The sequence below is a fragment of the Sus scrofa genome, chromosome 3, assembly GCF_000003025.6.
Source record: "Sus scrofa isolate TJ Tabasco breed Duroc chromosome 3, Sscrofa11.1, whole genome shotgun sequence".
NCBI classification, from domain to species: domain Eukaryota; kingdom Metazoa; phylum Chordata; class Mammalia; order Artiodactyla; family Suidae; genus Sus; species Sus scrofa.
In genome coordinates, this window is record NC_010445.4 from 59,619,946 (window position 1) to 59,640,264 (window position 20,319).

Consider the following 20,319-nt stretch of genomic DNA (forward strand, 5'->3'; position numbering starts at 1 on the left):
TGCTGCTCCATTTACTTTCCAACTTTAACTTCTCTCTACCTCAACCTGGATGCAGGGCTTCAGTAGCAGGGAATTATTTTGGGTTTTTAAATTATATTGGGTCCAATGGAACTTTAAAAAGCACATAGCAAAGCACGACCTTTGTGCCAGCACTAACACCAATTATAGCATATAATTCTGGGAAAACCTTTTACCTAGTGTTTTACTTATTACTGCACATGAAATCAATTTTGCATGGGCCTCCGAAACTGTGCAGACAAGTGAGAAAACACAGATCTCCCAAGGGCTTCTAGCACCCTCTCTTCTGTTGTATTTGGATGGTTTTTTTACACACTCCTGCTTCACAGGGCTGTGCTAACCACATTAGCACAGTTACAGTTAACTTACCTATTTTTTCCTGGACACGGTTAGTGGCAGGGCTCTCATTCAGAAGACCCCTTTTCTTCCACCACCTCCTTCCACTAGCTCTCCTCTTGACTACCTTTCCTGACATGGCCTTAAATATTAAACAGAGCTAAGTCTCCGTGGCTCCCAGGAGGTGAGAAGTAAAACACAGAGGGGGAGCCATCAAGAGAACTCTTTAGAACTGTTTTTTGTTTGTTGTGAACTGTGGCCCACACCAGAAAAAATACAATAGGTTTAGTGACCATTAAAACCTCTTTGCATGGAATTAAAAATTCAAATATTGAGAGGGAAAAAACTGGGAGCGGGGATGGATTTTTGTGAGCCTTTTGTGATTCTAATAATGTAACCTGCCACCCTAAACTTTGTAGGTCATAGGGAGGGGGATTTCTCTTGCATTGCCTGAGTCTAATTAGAAATGAAATAAGAATCCACTACGTAACACAAGCCTAGGCTCTAATTCTGTGCTTAAGACAAAGAAACAAAACAATCTAAATCCAAATCCAAGTATTTCACTGTAGCCAAACATAGAAATTGTATCTCAGAACCATGGCCATAAAAGCACAGGCATTTCTATTTGTTCAAAAGAGTTGAGATGTTTTAGAAAACTAAATGAGTGAAAAACAATCTAAGGAAGTCATGAGGTAGAGTCCACTATTTCAGTCAAATTTCAAAATTCCATTGTTCTCTGTGCTTAAACATCCAGGAGCGGGAAGCCCATGAATACACTACAGTTACAGTTTAGCAGGAATTACTTTGGGATTCTGAAAACACACAGCACATTCTAGTCCATCAGTTACACAGAAATAGAAACAGATACAGTTTCAAACATCCCTTGTAGCTCTTCCTCTTCACTAAGACATTTTTTTGGGGGTGGGGGGTGGTTCTCTATGAGTCATGACATTACACCACTTCCAGAACACCTTGAAGAGAAAGATTCAAATTATTTTTCAACAGAAAGTAAAGACAAGCACTGCAGAACACTTGTAAACTTACATACTCTAGACATTCAAAACTCAACAAACAAAAACCTCTCAAAACTCAGGACCTGGTCCTTGGAAATTTGAAGCTGTAGCCAGAACAATCAATGGTATATTGATTTTTCTCTCCTCTACATCACAGTCTTTGCAATTATTTTTATTCGGCAATTCCAATAATAGGATGTTACTTCAGAAACTAAAGAAAAAGGACACAAAAATTTGAAGGACTTAAATATATTTTTATATTGATAATCTGTGTCTTTCTACTCTAATACATTATTATTGATTACATACAGGATGAGGTGAGGTATTTGTAAAATATCTGATAAAAATAATTAATATACAGTATTCTACATGAGATGGAATCTTATGAAACTTTAGGTCTTCTGAAGTGTCAAGCTGATCATTTTAAACTGCCCTGACTGGACTTACAATTGTTCCCTCAAACCATGTTTAAAAAGGAAGGATCTTACATTTTCCCAGAATTTGTGCAGAAAGGGGAAAGCACATAATTGGCAATTTCTGTTTCTCACATCCAAAGTAAAGCATTCACACAAAATCAGGACCTCCAATTCTAGCATGTAAAGGAAAACAATACTCTATGAAATAGAGATCTACATTCTCTGAGTAATGGTTAGGCTAATTCACCAACAGCAAAGAAATCCAAGTGGTCAACAGTCTTGAAAATGCTTTATTGAAATGTGTGACTTATGTGCAGAAGATGTGTGTGAAAAGACCACAGCTTGAAAACTGGTTTCTGAAACGTCTCAACAACCAATTGAAAAAAGAAAAAAAAAAAAAAAAAATCCTACTGGACTGGACTTCTAGCATAACCAGAAGCCTGGTGTAAAATTTCCCTTTAAAACATTTTCCATCACAGAAACTAAAGAAAACGAAGCTAGGATATTTGGAAATTGTTGGAGACTGAAGTTTCTGAGGAGGAGAAGCAACAGTTTTTTTAGACGTGTGGGGTGACGTCGTTTTTGGTTACGTCTGGATGAGCATGGACTTCACAGTTCTTGGGGAAACACCGGAGGGTGCTTGAGTCTGTAAGCTTGTCGTGTTGAAGAAACAGAGAAACACAGACTGGGAAGGAAAGGACTGTGAGGGAAAGAGGGAGACGAGGAAAGGGCTCAGAGAAGAGAGCACTGGAACAAGACATGATTAGGTTAAGTCTAGTTATAAATTTATCAGAAGCTGTGCGCACCTTTTTTAAAAGTCCTACATTTACATTCCAAAAACTGCCCCCCAACCCCCAAACCTGCTGTCCCTGCCTTGGAGCTGTTGTGAAAGTCTATGCACAAAAACTGAAACAGAAAATAAAAAAATATCCCAGCCCCTCCAAAGCCCCAAACAAACCCCAAAAATCTGTACATTTTTTTTTTTACACATAGGATTAATAATATAGGCATATAGGTGGCATGATTCAATTAAAAGGCTTTACTTTTTATGCTGGAAAAAAACCCAATAAATAAAAGGTGCTAAATCAGCATTAAGAATTTGGTTGTAATATATTGACAAAGTCTGGGAAGGCAAATCCTCAAAGCTCCCCTGATACTGATCTGTCTCAGCAAACTATGAAGCAAATACATAAATAACGCAAAATATGATTGAGAATGTGAGATTTTCAAAAACAAAGACAACATAATTCAGGTTAACTTTGTTGAACAGTGAATAAATGAAATTCATCTACACCTGAATAAAACATATTTAACAATTGAAAAAAATTTAAACAACCACAAAAAGTAAAAACTTGAAACAAAGAGAACAGGATTTGTTTTTAGGGCACACAGACGCCTGCAGCAGATTCCCACAGTAGCTGAACTGGTGTATCTTCTATGGATGCGTTAGACAGGCTGAGCTCCACACGGTAAGATGACTAACAGGGCGACAGGACAGTCACACAGGGCGGAGCACGACACCGGCTGCGACCCCAGGTTCCACTGCAGAGCTGGCTTGTGCGTAGGAGGCACACAAAGAAAGGTGATTCAGGCAGACATTATTCAAAAGCTACTTCGTCAAGTAACTCTTTTGCTGCGTAACCATTGAATAATGTTTGGGAAAGCTTTGGGCTTTTATTTTTGTTTAAGTTTTACTCCTTGTATTTAATTTTTTAAATAACAAGGTCACTAAAACTCATGCACGCTGCAAAAAACCTCATGCAGTAGTTAAGGTAAACCATCCAAGCAGTTTTTATTCATTAATATTCATAAATACACACAGCAGCTTCATTAGAGATTTCAATTTTCCTCTTCAGTTTGAACGTGGAGTATTAGGAGAGCCTTTTGCATGTCAAGGTACAGGAAGCAGAGCTCACCCCTGCACTGCTACCTACATTTACCTGCTAGAAGTAAAAATTAGTTAAGTGGAAATGATTATCATATATATTTTCTCTCTTCCTTTTGAATGTACACAATGTAACAAGAGTGACAGACCTGAAATTACAATCACCAAACAAACCCAAGATAGTTGTTGTCCACTTTCATTGGCAAATACAGCACAGAGGACATTGTCTGCGAAGTGGGATGTCATCAAAGAGGAGGTGGTGGAGGCTCATTTCCTTTATTACTCTCTTTTAAATTTAGGTTTTCTAAAGCAACATCTAAAGGCATAATATCTACACAGCCCATAGCACCAAAATCTGCCATCTCCCCCCGTTCATCCTCGTCTGAGGACGAGCTCTCTTCTCGAACTAAAGTGGACAGAAGGAGCTCTTGGACAAACAGGCTGCGATCTGCACGCTCACTTTCCATGGACTGGCGCTCTGTTTCAGACATTTTAGGATCATTCAACCTGTGTAAATGAAAAAGAAAAGATCCTATGGGTAAAAAGTCAAGGAACAACGGCCCAGCCCATTTCCATAATGTCCTATGCTGTGCAAGCTTTATAGGCGGCAAAACTCAGAATCTGAGTCACACCACTGCCACGCCTTGCTCTCAGGTATCCCCTTAATTGTGCTGCGATGAATTCCCCACATTGGTAGCAGTAGTACTGTTATCCTGAGGTGCAGGGCTGTGCTTTAATTAGATTCAAAGAGAAAAAATACATTTAGACTTCTCATAGTTCATTTAGAGAAAACTGTGGTGAAATTTTTCTAAGGAAAACACAATTTCTAATAGATTAGATGCTTGGGGAGAGGATTCCCTAACCAGAATGTCACTAGTGGGTCGTGAAAACAGGAAAAGTAGCAACCGTGGTCACAAAAACAAAATCTAGTGACTAGAGGAGTCAACAGGAAAAAATCCTAAAAGTTCCCTTGACTTTCCTCTATTATCTCCATCTATTTCTTCCTGAAATGAAGACATGCCCAGAAGCCTGAGAGGGCGCACGTGCCCACATTCCTCCTACCAGGACCGCGTAGGCTGGGCTGACCTGGGGTTTAACGCTGGCAGCTCATGTGCCCAGGCATCTATGAGACCTGTGTCATGCTGGGAAACTTGGTTCACCTTCACGGAGACCGGAGAGATGTTAAGAACTGAATTTAACATTACTGACCTGTGAAATGATTCATGCAAAACTCTGCTTAGTTTCAGTGCTAACTGTATTTCTCTATATTTTTAATGGCAGAGAGAGAAAGGGAAACTGGCTGCAGCACTGGGTCAGGAAAAGTAACAAATGGGGAAAAGATGGTGACAGTGAAAGGAGGCCCAGCAGGCCGGTGGACAGGTGCCTCTCCCAGAGGAGCCAGGGGTGCTGGAGCCCAGCTGGTCTGCAACCGGGCCCTGTTCTCCGCTGCCCCCTCTATCCTGGAAGGCACAGGGCGTCCCAAGGTAGCAATGGAGGACTGGTACTTGGCACTCATGTGGGTCAAGCTCTGTATTAAGTGTTTTCTGCATGTATCATTTCGTTTAACTCCTATGAGTTAGGGTTCATTACTACTAGCGATTTACAGGAGGAAGAAACTGAAAAGGTAAAGTGACTTGCTCAGAATCATACAGCCACAAGTTCAAAACCACTCAATGATTAGATCTAAGGCTCAGAAAACAAATTACAAGATCTAAATTTCAGAACAGAAAGAACACAAAGGGATCTGGGAGTTAACTACATAAAAGCCATTAAATCCACATTGAAAGGAAGTGACTGACAACATAACTAAAACCAAATTAAGAATATATAAGAGAGTATTTAATGAAAGAGGAAACTGAGCAATAGGCTACATAGTCTCAGTCAAAAAATTTAAAAGCATTCAGAAATGAGGAGTTCCCGTCGTGGTGCAGTGGTTAACGAATCCGACTAGGAACCATGAGGTTGCGGGTTCGGTCCCTGCCCTTGCTCAGTGGGTTAACGATCCGGCGTTGCCGTGAGCTGTGGTGTAGGTTGCAGACGCGGCTCGGATCCTGCGTTGCTGAGGCTCTGGCGTAGGCCAGCAGCTACAGCTCCGATTCACCCCTAGCCTGGGAACCTCCATATGCCGCGGGAGCGGCCCAAGAAATAGCAAAAAAAAAAAAAAAAAAAAAAAAAAAAGAAATACATTCTAAGTCCTAAGATTTGGAGAAATCCTTAAAAAGAAAAAGTCAAACCTATTATGAACAGACAAGATGCAAAGATTATCTATACAATAAGAGAGAAAACTAGAAACCTATAGGCTGAGGCACCCAAACCTTTGGCAAGGGTGTAGTTCTAATATTACCGTGTTAACTTTTAGGAAATAACTGAGAAAAATGTTTCTTTCCTGAGGGATAAATAAAATTGGATTAGGGCTAAATTTCCTGATGGGCCAAATTTCACTAGAAGATCTAGAAGTAACTTCAGGAGTTCTCATCATGGCTCAGCAGTAATGAACCCGACCAGCATCCATGAGGACGCAGGTTCAATCCCTGGTCTTGCTCAGTGGGTTAAGGATCCAGGGTTGCTGTGAGCTATGGTGTAGGTGGCAGACTCAGCTAGGATTTGGCATTGCTGAGGCTGTGGAATAGGCTGGCAACTACAGCTCTGATTCAACACTCAGTCTGGGAACCTCCCTATGCCGCAGGTGCAGCCCTTAAAAAAAAAAGAGAGAGAAGTAACTGCAAAGCTTGAGAGGATTTTTTTTTTTTTTTCCCCTTTTTAGGGCTGCACTAGCAATGGAAGTTCCCAGGTTAGGGGTCGAATCAGAACTATAGCTGTCAGCCTATGTCACAGCAACTTGGGATCTGAGCTGCATCTGCGACCTACACCACAGCTCTTGGCAACACCAGATCCTTAATCCACTGAGCAAGGCCAAGGATCAAACCTGCATCCTCCTGGATACTGTTACTGCTGAGCCACAATGGGAACTCCCTTGAAAGGATCTTTAAATTGGGGCTAGCAAAACCAGTTGGCTCCATTACCAAAAGGCTAAATCTGACTGACACAATTGTTTTCTAAAAGGTTATCATTTTTGGATCCCAAAGAAACTGTGTCCCATCATCAGTTCCAGGACAAGAGGAATGGGAACTCACTCCCTAACACCAAACACAAGAATAAACTCCAAATGGATTAAGACCTAGATATAAGACCAGACACTATCAAACTCTTAGAGGAAAACATAGGCCAAACACTCTCTGACATAAACCACAGCAACTTCTCAGATCCACCTCTTAAGAGTATTGACAATAAAAACAAAAATAAACAAATGGGACCTAATCAAACTTCAAAGTTTCTGTACAGCAAAGGAAACTCTAAACAAAATGAGAAGACAACCCACAGAATGGGAGAAAATCTTTTCAAGTGAATCAACAGACAAGGGATTGATCTCTAAAATTTATAAACAACTTCTGCAGCTCCATACCAAAAAAAACAAACAACCCCATCAAAAAATGGGCAGAAGGTCTAAACAAACAGTTCTCCAAAGAAGACATACAGATGGCCGAGAAACACATGAAAAGATATTCAACATCACTCATTATTAGAGAAATGCAAATCAAAACCACTCTGAGGTATCACCTTACACCAGCCAGAATGGCCATCATCCAAAAGTCTACAAACAGTAAGTGCTAGAGAGGGTGTGGAGAAAAAGGAACCCTAGTACACTGTTGTGGGATTGTAAATTGGTGCAACCACTGTGGAAAGCAGTATGGAGATGCCTCAGAAAACTAAACATAGAACTACCATTTGATCTAATCATCCCACTCCTGGGCATCTACCCAGAGAAAACCAAGACTCACAAAGACACATGTACTCCGATGTTCATTGCAGCACTATTTACAATAGCCAAAACATGGAAACAACTTAAATGTCCATCGACAGAGGAGTGGATCCAGAAGATGTGGTACATATACACAATGGAATATTATTCAGCCATTAAAAAGAATGAAATACCGGCATTCTCAGCAACATGGATGGACCTAGAACCTATCATGCGAAGTGAAGTCAGCCATACAATGAGACACCAACATCAAATGTTTTCACTGACATGTGGAATCTGAAAAAAGGACAAACTGAACTTCTTTGCAGAACAGATGCTGACTCACAGACACTGAAAAACTTATGGTCTCCGGAGGAGACAGTTTGGGGGGTGGGGGATGTGCTTGGGGTATGGGATGGAAATCCTGTGAAATCAGATTGTTATGATCATTATACAACTACAGATGTGATAAATTCATTTGAGTAATTAAAAAAAAAAAAAAAAAAAAAAAAAGGAATGGGAACTGCCCTGGTCAAAGAGACCAAAGATAAAGCTTTGACATCACATGGCAGCTGTATGGCCAGGGACAAGGGTCTGCCTTTGGAAGCACTACCCTCTCTTGTGCCCTGAAGGCACAGTGTGCATTTTAACGTATCTGGACTTCTGAGAAGCCCAACAGTAAATAATAAACGATTTTTGTTACTTAGTTTTCCAAGTTTATTTGTTCAGGAAAAAACTGAACATAAGTAACTGTTTATATTCCTTAGAATATATAAAATTCCAGGGAAAATTTTAGGGGAAAACTGCCTTAGATAAACCCTATGAGTCAGGATCAAATGACACAATGAAAGATATGGGAAGTGGTCTATAAAATGCAAGGTATTACTTGACGTATGGTATGAGATGACAGAAGGGGGCCTTCAAGAAGCCCCCCCAGAACCAGAATCTAAGGAAGGCAGTCAGAGGCTACCCACACTGTGCCCTGGGTGTCTGGTGGAGAATAATTACACCAAGAAAAGTCCCACTTAAAAGCTCACTGAGTCTGGAATTCACGAAACAAAAATTAAACCAGAGTGGGGCAAAGGTGGGAGGATGTCTTTCCAAAAGGCAGTGGGGTAAGACATTCATTCGGTCCCCAGCCCAGCGAGCTCGCAGCAGAGACGCACACTGGCAGGGCTCCTTTCTGAGGCAGGTACCCAGATCTGGCAAATTACAGGCCTGCTGTTGGTCAGTCCCTACAGGTAAGGGTACAGGGCAGAAGGACAGATCCATTTGCGGTTCTGTGATTTCTTTATGTTGAAGCAGTATTTTCTGGTAATAATGAGGCACAGTTACTCCCTTTGCAGAGATAATCCAAAGATAAATCCCCCACTTGAAACTCCTCCTTAGATGCATAATAAATGATAATAAGAACCATTAATTGAGCCTTTATTATGTGCCAGATACGACTCCATTTCATCCTCAAAACAATTCTCACTCTCATGGGGCAAAATTCATGGGATATTATGATAAAACCGAGATTTGGAGAAGTGAGTAACTGGCCTAAGGTGCAAACTAGTAAGTGGCAAAGCTGGGGCTCTTGACAGGGGTCCTGTTTGCAGGGCTCTGAAAACATTTTTAAAATTCTGTGTCTGCAATATGTTATTTACAACTATACACACGTGCCACTGTACTAACAGAGATGTTTAACAGTACAAGATAAAATATACACAGAAATAATGTTTTCTTCTAACATCTAATTGTCACATACACATTTTGGAGATAACTGATATATGACACTAATTCTTTTCTCCATTTTACAATTTTTACTTTATATTCCTCTATACTTCATTAAAAGCCCAAATGAGTCCAGATTCATATCTGCTGAGCCTCAGTCTACTCATCACTGCTCTTTCTAAAATCCTTTTATTTTTAAAAGTCACAGAAAATGCCTATGAGGAGAGCTGCTAATGGGAGTTTTCAGAAGCAAATAAGAACTCTGCTCCATCCAGCAGAGTCATTTACCTTGTGTACTACATGTTTTTTACACTGCAGTAAACCATTTTTTAACACAATTACTTTTGTTGTGTGTTAAGTATTCTTTCTTTTCTTTTTTTTGGCCATACCCGCAGTGTGTGGAAGTTCCCAGGCCAGGGATCAAACCCGAGCCACAGTTGTGACCTAGGCCACAACTGCGGCAACACCAGATCCTTAATGCACTGTGCCACATAGGAATTTACTATGCTAAATATTCTTTTTTTTCTTGTCTTTTTTTTTGCCATTTCTTGGGCTACTCTTGCGGCATATGGAGGTTCCCAGGCTAGGGGTCAAATCAGAGCCATAGCCGGCAGCCTATGCCAGAGCCACAGCAACGTGGGATCTGAGCCGCGTCTGTGACCTACGCCACAGCTCACAGCAACACCGGATCCTTAACCCACAGAGCAAGGCCAGGGATTGAACCTGCAACCTCACGGTTCCTAGTTGGATTCGTTAACCACTGAGCCACGACAGGAACTCCCTATGCTAAATATTCTTATTTTCTCTCTTTTTAAATGGCCGTACCTGCGGCATAAGGAAATTCCTGGGCCGGGAGTCCAATTGGAGCTGCATCTGTGACCTAAGCTTATGGCAACACCAGATCCTTAACCCACTGAGCCAGGCAAGGGATGAACCTGTGTTCTCACAGAGACAACATCAGGTCCTTAACCCAATGAGCCACAACGGGAACTCCTAAGTAATTTTATTCTTTAATTAGAATTTAAATCCCACTTCTTTAGAAATTCTCAGGAGAGGAGCTCCAGTCATGGTGCAGTGGTTAACGAACCATGAGGTTGCAGGTTTGATCCCTGGCCTCGTTCAGTGGTTTAAGGATCCGGTGTTGCCGTGAGCTGTGGTGTAGGTCGGCGGCTACAGCTCTGATTAGACTCCTAGCCTGGGAATCTCCATATGCCGTGGGTGCGGCCCTAGAAAAAAAGACCAAAAAAAAAAAAAAAAAAAAAAAAAAAAATCTCAGGAGAAAACCATCACTATTTTATAGAATCTTCTCTTGTACCTTTGAATATTTTATGCGATTGAAATTGGCAATAAAAAGACAGTAATGTTAATTATGATACTAAATGTATCCTATGTCCATATATATAATGATACGGCAGTTATGCTTTATGGGCAATATGGGAAAAGAAATTCATATCTGATGATGATACACTTGTTAGAACAAGACCTTGAACTTTCCTACTTTACATAAAATAAATTATTGTTTTTCATATTTTTAAGGAAATACTGAATATGCATTTTTTTTTTCTTTTAGCTTTTTAGGGCCATATCTGTGGCATATGGAGGTTCCCTGGCCGAGGGTCCAACTGGAGCTGCAGCTGTCAGCCTAAGCCAGAGCCACAGCAATGCTGGTTCTGAGCCCCATCGGTGACCTACGCCACAGCTCACAGCAATGCCCTATACTTAACCCACTGAGCAAGGTCAGGGATCAAACCTGCATCCTTGTGGATGCTAGTCGGGTTCGTTAACCACTGAGCCACGACGGGAACTCCCTGGATATGCAGTTTTGATTAGAGGTCTGTGAGTTTTAAGAATCTGCTCAAAAGCAGAGGCTTTAAGACGATACATAAGCACAAAAGAGAAAGATCATCTCAGACTACGTAGTGCTAATAAAACATACTTCTCAAAGTTACATTAACAAACCAACTACCTTGTTAAAAGAAACTGGGAATTCTGGACAGTTTGCTGACTGCTTTCTGTGTTAGCTGTGTTGGTTGTTGCTGTGGATTGTGTGATTGTAGTGGTGACACTGCTTGTGTTAGTACGCCGGGTTGCGTTGCGTGCAGTCTCCAGTTGTTGCCGTGCTGCCTGGGCATGCTGCCGTTCTAGCTGCAGCTGCATCTGCAGTTGCTGTAACTGAGAAGCGGAAGGGCCAGAGGAATTAAGCTGTCCTCCTGCAGAACGTCTCACTCCTGATAACTGAGATAAAAGCTCTGCCAATGGAAATGAAGACAGTTAACGTCCACTTAAATATGAGGAAAACAAATGCTACAGATCATTCTTTTACAAGAGGAACACTAACAATGACCATCAACAGGAAAGCAACCTGTGGCAACACAGTTTCAGCTGGGAGCTCAATACCTTTTAGGATGCCTCCAGGAGGCAGGAGTTGCTGTGAATGGGGAATGCAAATACATATGAATATCAACTCACATACAATTATTTTTAAGCAAAATGCAGCAAATTGTTTTTTAAGTTGTTTGCTTACTAGGCTAATTTAGTTATGCCTTCTCGTAGCAGTTTAGCACATTAAAGTGGTTCATCTCCCGGTCCAATCATAATATAAACCCTTTCGATGTGAGCTCCATGAAAACCAGGGATTAAGTCTACTGTTTCTGATACTCCCAGATCTTAGAACAGTGCCTGACACACAGCAGGCACTCAAATATTTATTTAATGATTGAATGACTATCAGAATTACATCCAAGAGACCTGCATCATTTCTAACCATGACCTCCGCACACTTGCCTTTGGGCTTCTTTCTCTGGAACCTTCTGGTACTGTTGTTTGAGAGCCCTGGATACCACTGCAGTGAGGGCCACTGGTGACACCCAGTGAAGAAGGGTAGCTTCTGACCATACAGCCTATTTAGGGGCATGTTTTGATCCAGACTCTTGTTTGAACAATGCTCAGCTCACGTGTCCCGGCCTTCTCCTCTAAGAGAGGTGCAGTAATTGTCTTCTCCTAAGTGGAGGGTCTGCTTCGCTCACACGAATTGCCTTTTCCACATTCCCAGGCTGGCAAATGCTCTTTATCATTAAAACTCATTAACAGAGCACATTTCTGTTTTATTGCTCATTGTTGTTTTATCCCAGGGATTCTTTTTTTTTTTTAAGGGATCCCAGGGATTCTTAACACCATTTTCATATAATCCATCACTAACATAAACTACTTTTCATTGACAGGAAAAAAACTGGAGAAAATGTCTCAATTTTGAATTCTGTTCCCAGAATATAACTTTTAGAGCCTTTGGATGAAGAAGTATTTTTAAAAATCCCCCAAACTCAGTTTTTTTGGGCTTACTACATATCCAAATGCCCAAAGTACATTTGGAATTAAAATTTTACACTGTATATCTCACATTTTAAGATTTTCTGAGTTAAAACTGTTCCCACTTTCATCACAGATTTACACATATTAGCATTATAGGGACATGTTCTACCGTGGGTACAGGCTTCCACCTGTGCTTGGGGGTCTTTCAGGATCTCGGGCTACAGTGATTTCTGAAATTTTGACTCTCAAGTCTGTGCTGGCTTCCAGGTTGGCCATGCACTAGACCAGTGCCTTGGCTATGGACCACATGTTCAAATATTGGTGGTTTTTTTTTTTTTTTTTTTGGCTGCACTCACAGCATGTGGAAGTTCCCGGGCCAGGGACAGAACCCACACTGCAGTTGCGGCCTGCACCACAGCTGCAGCAATGCCAGATTCTTAACCCACTGAGGCACATGGGAACTGCCCAAATATTGTTTTTTTAAAGTCAGATTTTCTCAAGCTACTAAAACATGCGTTTTCCATAACAAAATAGTTCTCAAATCAAGGCAAGGACAAGAAAGTCCTACCTGACTTCTAGGAGAAGAGCTTAAGTCTTTAGTCTTATCAATTAGTTCTCTTAACTGTGTACCTGTGGAGGTCAAACCCTGGAACTTTGGAGGTCTTTCGACTCTGAAATCATCTAGGATTTTCTTGGGTTTCATTGGAGGCCATAAATTCCTTGTTATCTTACACCTCTAAGTACTTAAAGAAACACTGGAATAATAAGAACTACTTTATGTGGTCTACTGTAAACATACTTTATATTTTAAAAAATTTAGGGGAATTTTGTCAAGGAACCTAGGAACGTGCTGAGAGGCTAAGAATACAAATCCTACCAAGAAATTTTAAAGGTAGACCCCGATCCCCAGACATTTCCTTTATTAATGTGAAACTAACTTACCAGCTATAGGATCCATGGCTTCCCTATTGCTTGGAGAATATGAACTCTGAGAAGAAGAAAGTCCACCAGTAGAACTGCTAGTAAAGTGCATGTTTGATCTACGAGCACGAGGACCTCCTAATCCTCGGCCGGGGTGAAACATTCTACGTACATGTCGAACACCACTCGATTCATCATAACTCCAAAGTTAAGAAAAGGACCCAAGTATTTCACAGAAAGAAAAAAAAAATATCACTTGAGCCCTTGTAAAATAGACATGCAGATTTCCTAAATTATAAGCATTTAAAAATAGCACATTTCTTGCTACACAGGAGAAAGTGACAGGGCATTGTAAATCAACTATAACAGAAAAAAAATAAAAATCTTAAGGCACATCTGCTGATAAAAAAAAAAAAATGGCACATTTTATTTAGCATACAAATGTCACAACTCTATCTATGAGAGGACTATTTTTTTTTCTCTCTTTTATGGCTGCCTGGTGGCATATGGAGTTCCCAGGCCAGGGATCAGATCTGAGACAGTTGCAGCCTACAACATAGCTGTGGCAATGCCAGATCCTTTAACCCATTGTGCCTGGCCAGGGATTGAAACTTTGACCCAGTGCTCCAGAGATGCCGCTGATCTCACTGTGCCACAGCAGGAACTCCTATGAAGACCATTAATTCTAAAACTGACGTTCAAATACAAAGCAACGTGTGACTGTGTGTATACTGTGTATGTGTATTCGATGAGGAAAAAAAGTATCTCCATGTGGGAAGAAGTTTTCTTCCTAGACGACAGCTACAAGGACCAGAGTAACAGTGCCTAACACGGTGAAAGGTGAGACAGTCCCTTACCCTGACCTCAGTATTGAACTCCATATAAGTTCATACCAAAGTAACCACAAAAAATTACCATCAAGTTTTATATCTGATATATAGACTAATCAAACCTCAATGACCATCTGTAATGAGAAAGGAACAGTAAAAATAACAAATTCAGGAATGAAAGACTCCTTTTGGCTATTAGCTTTAATCTGTCCTCAAGTTTTGTTTTTTCTTCAGTGCTGCTGCTAAACAGAAAACCAGTTGAATTTCTTGTCAAGTGGACACACAGACAGTAGCAGCACATTTATCAAGAAGTCAAATTTCTAGCAGCCTCGACCACCTTATATATACCTGCGTGTGAGTTAAACTGAAGAAGGTCCTGAGGAGCAAACAGCTGCCAAAACTCATGAAGACAACACGGTGTTTCCACACAGGCAAGTGTGAGCGTGCAAGGAGGAGGGAGGGGGAGCCAGACACTGTAGCAGAAGAAACTTTCTTTAAAAGCAGCCAACAGAACAGCTATAAAATGTTAAGTTTGGTGCTGGCCTCCTAGCTCTTCAGCAGATGGGGACAGGGTGAGCAGCTCCAGGAAGCCCTCAGGCACCACCATAATGCACACTGTTTCTTGGCTGTATTCTTGACGGTGGCTTGGCTTCTACAGAAAGTGATGTTATGATCAACACATTTTGTTTTGTTTTATTTTTGTTGTTGTTTTTCTCAATTTTTGTTTTTGTTTTTAGATTAAGTGCTTTAAAATTTTTAATTTTATATTGGAATATAGTTGATCTACAACAGTTAGTTTCAGATATACAGCAAAGTGATTTTAGTTATACATATAACATATACATATTCAGATTCTTTTCCCATATAGGTTATTACAGAATATTGAGTAGAGTCTGCTATGCTATACAGTTAAGTCCTTGTTAATTAACTATTTTATATATAGTAGTGTGTATATGTTAATCCCAAACTCCTAAACATTTTGTTTTTAAAAAGTGCACTTTAGGAAGAGTTCTATCATAGTAGTTAAAAGTTTGGTTGCTTAGAAGCTAGACACTCACGTCAAACAAAATTACCACATAGCAGCAATTGAAGTACCTGAAAAATAAGTTATATGTCCAGCATAACTGCTATGCCAACATTCTACTTTCTAGAACTTCGTGGACATACTTGTTAGGAATCTAAAATGCAATATATACCCTCTCTTATTCCTATATTTTACATAATTTAATCTTCCACCAAATAACAAAAGACTCATAAAAATTTACAAAACTGGATATAGACAATATGGGATATTTGACTGAATGGATACTAATTTCACTAGAGGCCCTTGAACTTGCTGAAAAAGTGCAGGATAACAGCATGGTTTTAAATTTTTTGACTCGCTTCTCCATGAAGATGGAGTAAAGAATGGATCAAGTGTAACTCTTCAGGGTACTGTTATTGGATTCTTTCATACAACGCACAAGGACTCAAAGGCTAAAGTATTCATGGCCCGTTTGGGTTTTCATATTCTCTTGGAAAAAACAACAACAACAAAGAAAGCAAGCACCGCTTCTGTCATTTTGCTTTCAGTGTCCCCTGCATTGCGGAGAGCGTGGGTTCATTCAGTACTCACCCTAGACTGGCTCAGGCCAGGATGATATTCTAATTTCTCAGGAAGGTTCCATATCTTTATCTTTCCATTAGTTTCCACTTATCTTCCCCTGACTATAGGGCCATATTTCTCATTAGAAAATTAGGAACTGTGAGGAGGGGATGGGGGCTGTAGGACAAAAACCCCACCAGACATTTCTTCCTCAAATAAGTCTAAGTTGAATTATGATTGCCAGGAGGCAAAGAATCAGAATGAAGTCTGGCAGGGAGAAAAGTTGTGATCACTGAAACCTCTACAGGAGAACAGAACCCTCAGTTAATAGGTGACAGTTTTAGAAAAACAGTTCATAATAGTTCATAACTTGAAACCAGAAGCACTAAGTCTACAAAATTAATTACCCTGGTGGAACAGTCATCTGGTGGAGATTCTAGGGAATACTGCCAGGAACTGTCATGAGATTAGCTTGGGTGGGGAAGCAGAAGTGAAAGTGGGAAGGAATCTAGAGCTGGACCCTGCTCAGAGACTGGGCAGGAGATGGCTCTCCGTGGAGAAGTAGACTCCAGAAGGGAAGGAAGCCCCACGAGGCACACCTGCCTCCATCCTGCCCATTTAGGGAAGGGCAGCAGACACTGGGGCAGCAAGCAAACACATCCTCCGTACAGTTAATGATTGCGATCCTAATGTGGATGAGCATTTTCATTTTCCTCTCTTGTTTGAAAACACCCTCCTGAAGACTCATAACCTGGTCAAACTGTCTTTAAAAAATCTGACGGTAATGAACTAAAGATGATGAGCAAGTGAGCTTTCACTTACTGAGCACAGTTCATGTAACAGTCACAGCACAGAAAAAGAACGATAAGAAACTGCATCTCAACACTGAGTTACTTTTGGGAAACGGTCAAATCAACTAGGACAACATGGAGGTTAGTTTTTCTCTTTGGGGATACTGTCCTTAAAAATAATCAAAGTAACAAATGTTACAAACAACTTTTTCCCTTGTTGCCTCTCAAAAGGATATTAAATCTCTAGGGGCTCTGTGTTCAAGTGTAAGATGAGCTGCAAAGTCATCCGTGACATGATTAGGATCGCCTCCAGGTAATGCTGCACATATTGGACAAATCTGAAATGAAAGTAAAGAAAGCAGATTTACTTACAGATGAACATTGATCAGACATCTTTCTGGATGAATATTTTACTGTAAATGTTACCTTGACCAGGTTGTAACCAGGCAAAACCATAGCAGATCCTGAGCTAGTGAACAGCAGTGGAAGCTGAACAAGACCCGCAGGCACCGATGCTGTGACTCTCCACTAAGCAAACCATCTGGCAGTGTCATACAGACAACTAAACACACAGGTCAAACCTGAGCTCTGGCAAAGACTTCTAACATTCTGGCTGATTCATCTGCATGGTCTAGTAAATCAGTTTCCATAAAAAGAAGTTTTTAATGTGCTATTTACTGCACATTCATGTCTGACTAAGTTCAGTCTTGAATGGTAAAGGCTAAGACATAAGCTTCCCCAAAGGAAGCTAGACTTAAGGACCAATAGCCAAACAAGACAGCAAAACTCCCATTAAAAATTCAATTGCATAAGTTTAAAATATTCTCAATGTGGTACAGTAAGAAAGTCAATGATTATTAATAATAGGCAAATATGTTCTATCAATTCATGAATGGAACTTCCAAGGGGGAACCAGGGGCGGGGCGGGGCAGGGGGGGGAGGGAGACCATTTTTAAAACTTTATTTCTCAGAGGGATGGGAAGTAGGACAAAAGCATGTGATCAGAGCAAGGTCAAGGAGTAGAAGGTAACCTCCCTGTGGGCCAGGGAGAGAAGGAGGATGCAGAACTACAACGTGTCCATGGGCAGAAGAGACTTGGTAGGTTGGGAATGTGGTTTTGGAAACAGCAGTTTCACCAGAAGTGGTGAAACAGAAGGCAGGAGAGAGGGTAAAAAAGCACAGGAATTTTCAGAGGAAAGGTCTTCTAGAAATCCAGCTGGGCAGATGATGGACTAAGAGTGGTAGCCAAGCCTTGAAGTATGAAGCACTTCAACCTTAAGGAACAGAGCCAAGAAGCGAGGTCTGATGCAAAGGAGCACAACGATGGAGCCCCAGGACATGGAGTTAAAGGTTTCAGCTGTGTCCCTCCAGGGGTGGGAGAGCCGAGGTAGGATACGAGAGTTATCTGGCCAATACATGTGCCACTGCCTGGGTTCTTTCACTGGGAGTAAAGCTGGGCCTTTGGGTGACCTTACTGCCAGTTCACAGCAGAGCAGAAGAGAGTGGCAGAACGGAAGGACAACCCTGGGATATGGAGGGAGAACAAACTACTCTGATGCCTCGAGCCAAAGCGAACACAAATCCCCATTTTCTAATGACAAGAAAGCAGAAGCGATGTGATTCCAGTTCCTCTGTGTGCAGTCAGTCAGCTGTGCTGATCATCTGCCCCAGGACTCGGGGAAACAGCCTTAAGAAAACCTAAAAATTCTCATGAAAAATAACATTTAAGCAAGACAATGTGCAAAGAAAGTAAGGAGGCCAGGATGGGACAAACCTATGAGAGAAAGAAGTAGATAGACAGGCTTGTGCCTTTTTGAGAAGATGCCAGAAAGGTGGTCAGATACTTTTTTCTCTGTCAGAGAGAAAAGTAATTTGATCTGTTCACAAGTTTACAGATTATCAACTCTCTCTTTACAAGGAACTTAGAGTTTGGTACCATTTCTGTGCTGTGACACTGTGGGGCAGAGTCTGATACACTTATTTTACTTTTCACATGTGTCAGTCTTGTAAACTCTTTTTGAGAAATGCAGGACATGTGATTTCTTTCTTGTTTGGGATTTGTGACCAGATTTGCTTAAAGCAAAAAGACCAGTAAGGTTTAAAGAAGCAGAAACAACTTCCAGATCATGCATAAGATTTTTATCCAAAGAGAAAACAACCACCAAAAGGAAAAGTCATCTTCCTTCTAGGATATTTCCTTTCAGACTGGCCTTTGGATAAACTCTATGCATAACCTGAAGTGCATAAAAATGCTGCAGCGGTTGCAGTTCTCTGAAGATGTGTGTAAATGAACAAAGTCTCACTGAGAACATGCATTCCCAGAAGGACAGAACAGAGAAATATGGATACCAGACAGACAAAGAATGTCCCTATCTTTGAGAAAGAGAGGTAAAATAGGGAAAAAAAAAAAAATCAAGATCCTTCAATACTCTATGTTAATTTCAGTTCTGTAACTCAAAATCTTTTAGATTTCATTCTAGAGGTAAACAGCTGATGGCAGGATGAAGGTATTCAGACTGCCTCATTCAAGAGAAGTAACACCAAAACAAACACTTCCCTAATGACTAGGGACAAAACTACCAAGGATGAGGAATTACAGGGTGGGAGGGTCCTCTATTTTGGCAACTGGTGCAGAAAAATTAAGAGACAAGATTAGAACCAAGTGGAAGACGCTGCACCCTTGGGCCACCTGGAGCTAATCCAGATGAGGACCAGGAAGGGAAAACCAAGTGCTGATGGCACCAGAGGCCTGGTCACCTTGCAAGTTTTTACATGTTACACTTAGCGAGCTAACTCATGTTTTAGGATAAAAACTTTGGTAACTCAAGGCTGTACTTTCTGAGGGATAATGGAGGGAACAAGGGGAAGAGAGAAAAACAAGAGCAAAGTGGGCCAGGAGCAAAAGGGAAGAGGGGGGAGTGAGAGAGGGCGAGACACCACTCTGGCCCTCTGGGGTACAAATTCGGCCATGCTCTGAAGGCATCTACCTCCACAGGATGGTACTTGATACCTTTTACAGGACAGGGAAGTTCCACACAGAGGATAAACTATTAACCCTAAAATTATGAGTTTGTCAATTTTAATAGTTATCATACCTCCACTGCCACAATGGTACAGAAATACCTATCACTCAAACAGGAAAATTCCATTGATTTTAGCTAACACATTAGCTTAACTTAAACAATTTGTCAACATTAAGGCTCACTGAATTAGCTTAAGTCAAATGTTCCCTCAACTTGGCTAAGGATATAATTTATCTCGAGTATTTGTTAAAAATATAGTTTCCTAATCCCTGCCTGGAAAGCGACTCTGAAAGGTTTGTGGAATGTGGAGTTTGACAAGGGTCTCAGGTGTTTTATAATTAGAAAGTCTGATAAATCTAGCTTAAACAGACCATGGTATTGAAAAACACTTACCCCATTGTACGAAACACCAGATGGCATTATGTACTACCCCCCACAGCCTATTCACAAGTGTCCTTGCCATTCTCAGCCTTAGCCATCTTTGCCCTTGCTTCAGAGCTCCCTCCCCCCCCACCCCCGAGCTTCATCTGCCACAGGGGAGCACATCAGAGCACATCAGTCCTGCTTTCTACCTGCAGCCCTTTGGGAAGCCTAAACCAACGTGGTGAGGTGAGCCCCACGCCAAAACAACGGGGCTTCCGATTCCCCACATGGTCCCAGTGTATGATGGCCAGCGG

At 41.1% G+C, this 20,319-nt stretch overlaps 1 protein-coding gene across 1 annotated transcript in view; it reads right to left on the bottom strand.

The window, feature by feature from the left end:
* The window catches only part of KCMF1 (potassium channel modulatory factor 1), an 86,437-nt gene continuing 68,173 nt past the window's right edge, over positions 2,056-20,319 (bottom strand). Inside the window, exons 4-7 of the mRNA XM_021087303.1 lie at positions 16,856-16,957; positions 13,435-13,609; positions 11,150-11,432; positions 2,056-4,175 (exon numbers count right to left, since the gene is read on the bottom strand). Coding sequence (XP_020942962.1) covers positions 3,914-4,175; positions 11,150-11,432; positions 13,435-13,609; positions 16,856-16,957 — 822 coding nt within the window. The 3' untranslated portion in view covers positions 2,056-3,913. The remainder of the gene's footprint in view (positions 4,176-11,149; positions 11,433-13,434; positions 13,610-16,855; positions 16,958-20,319) is intronic.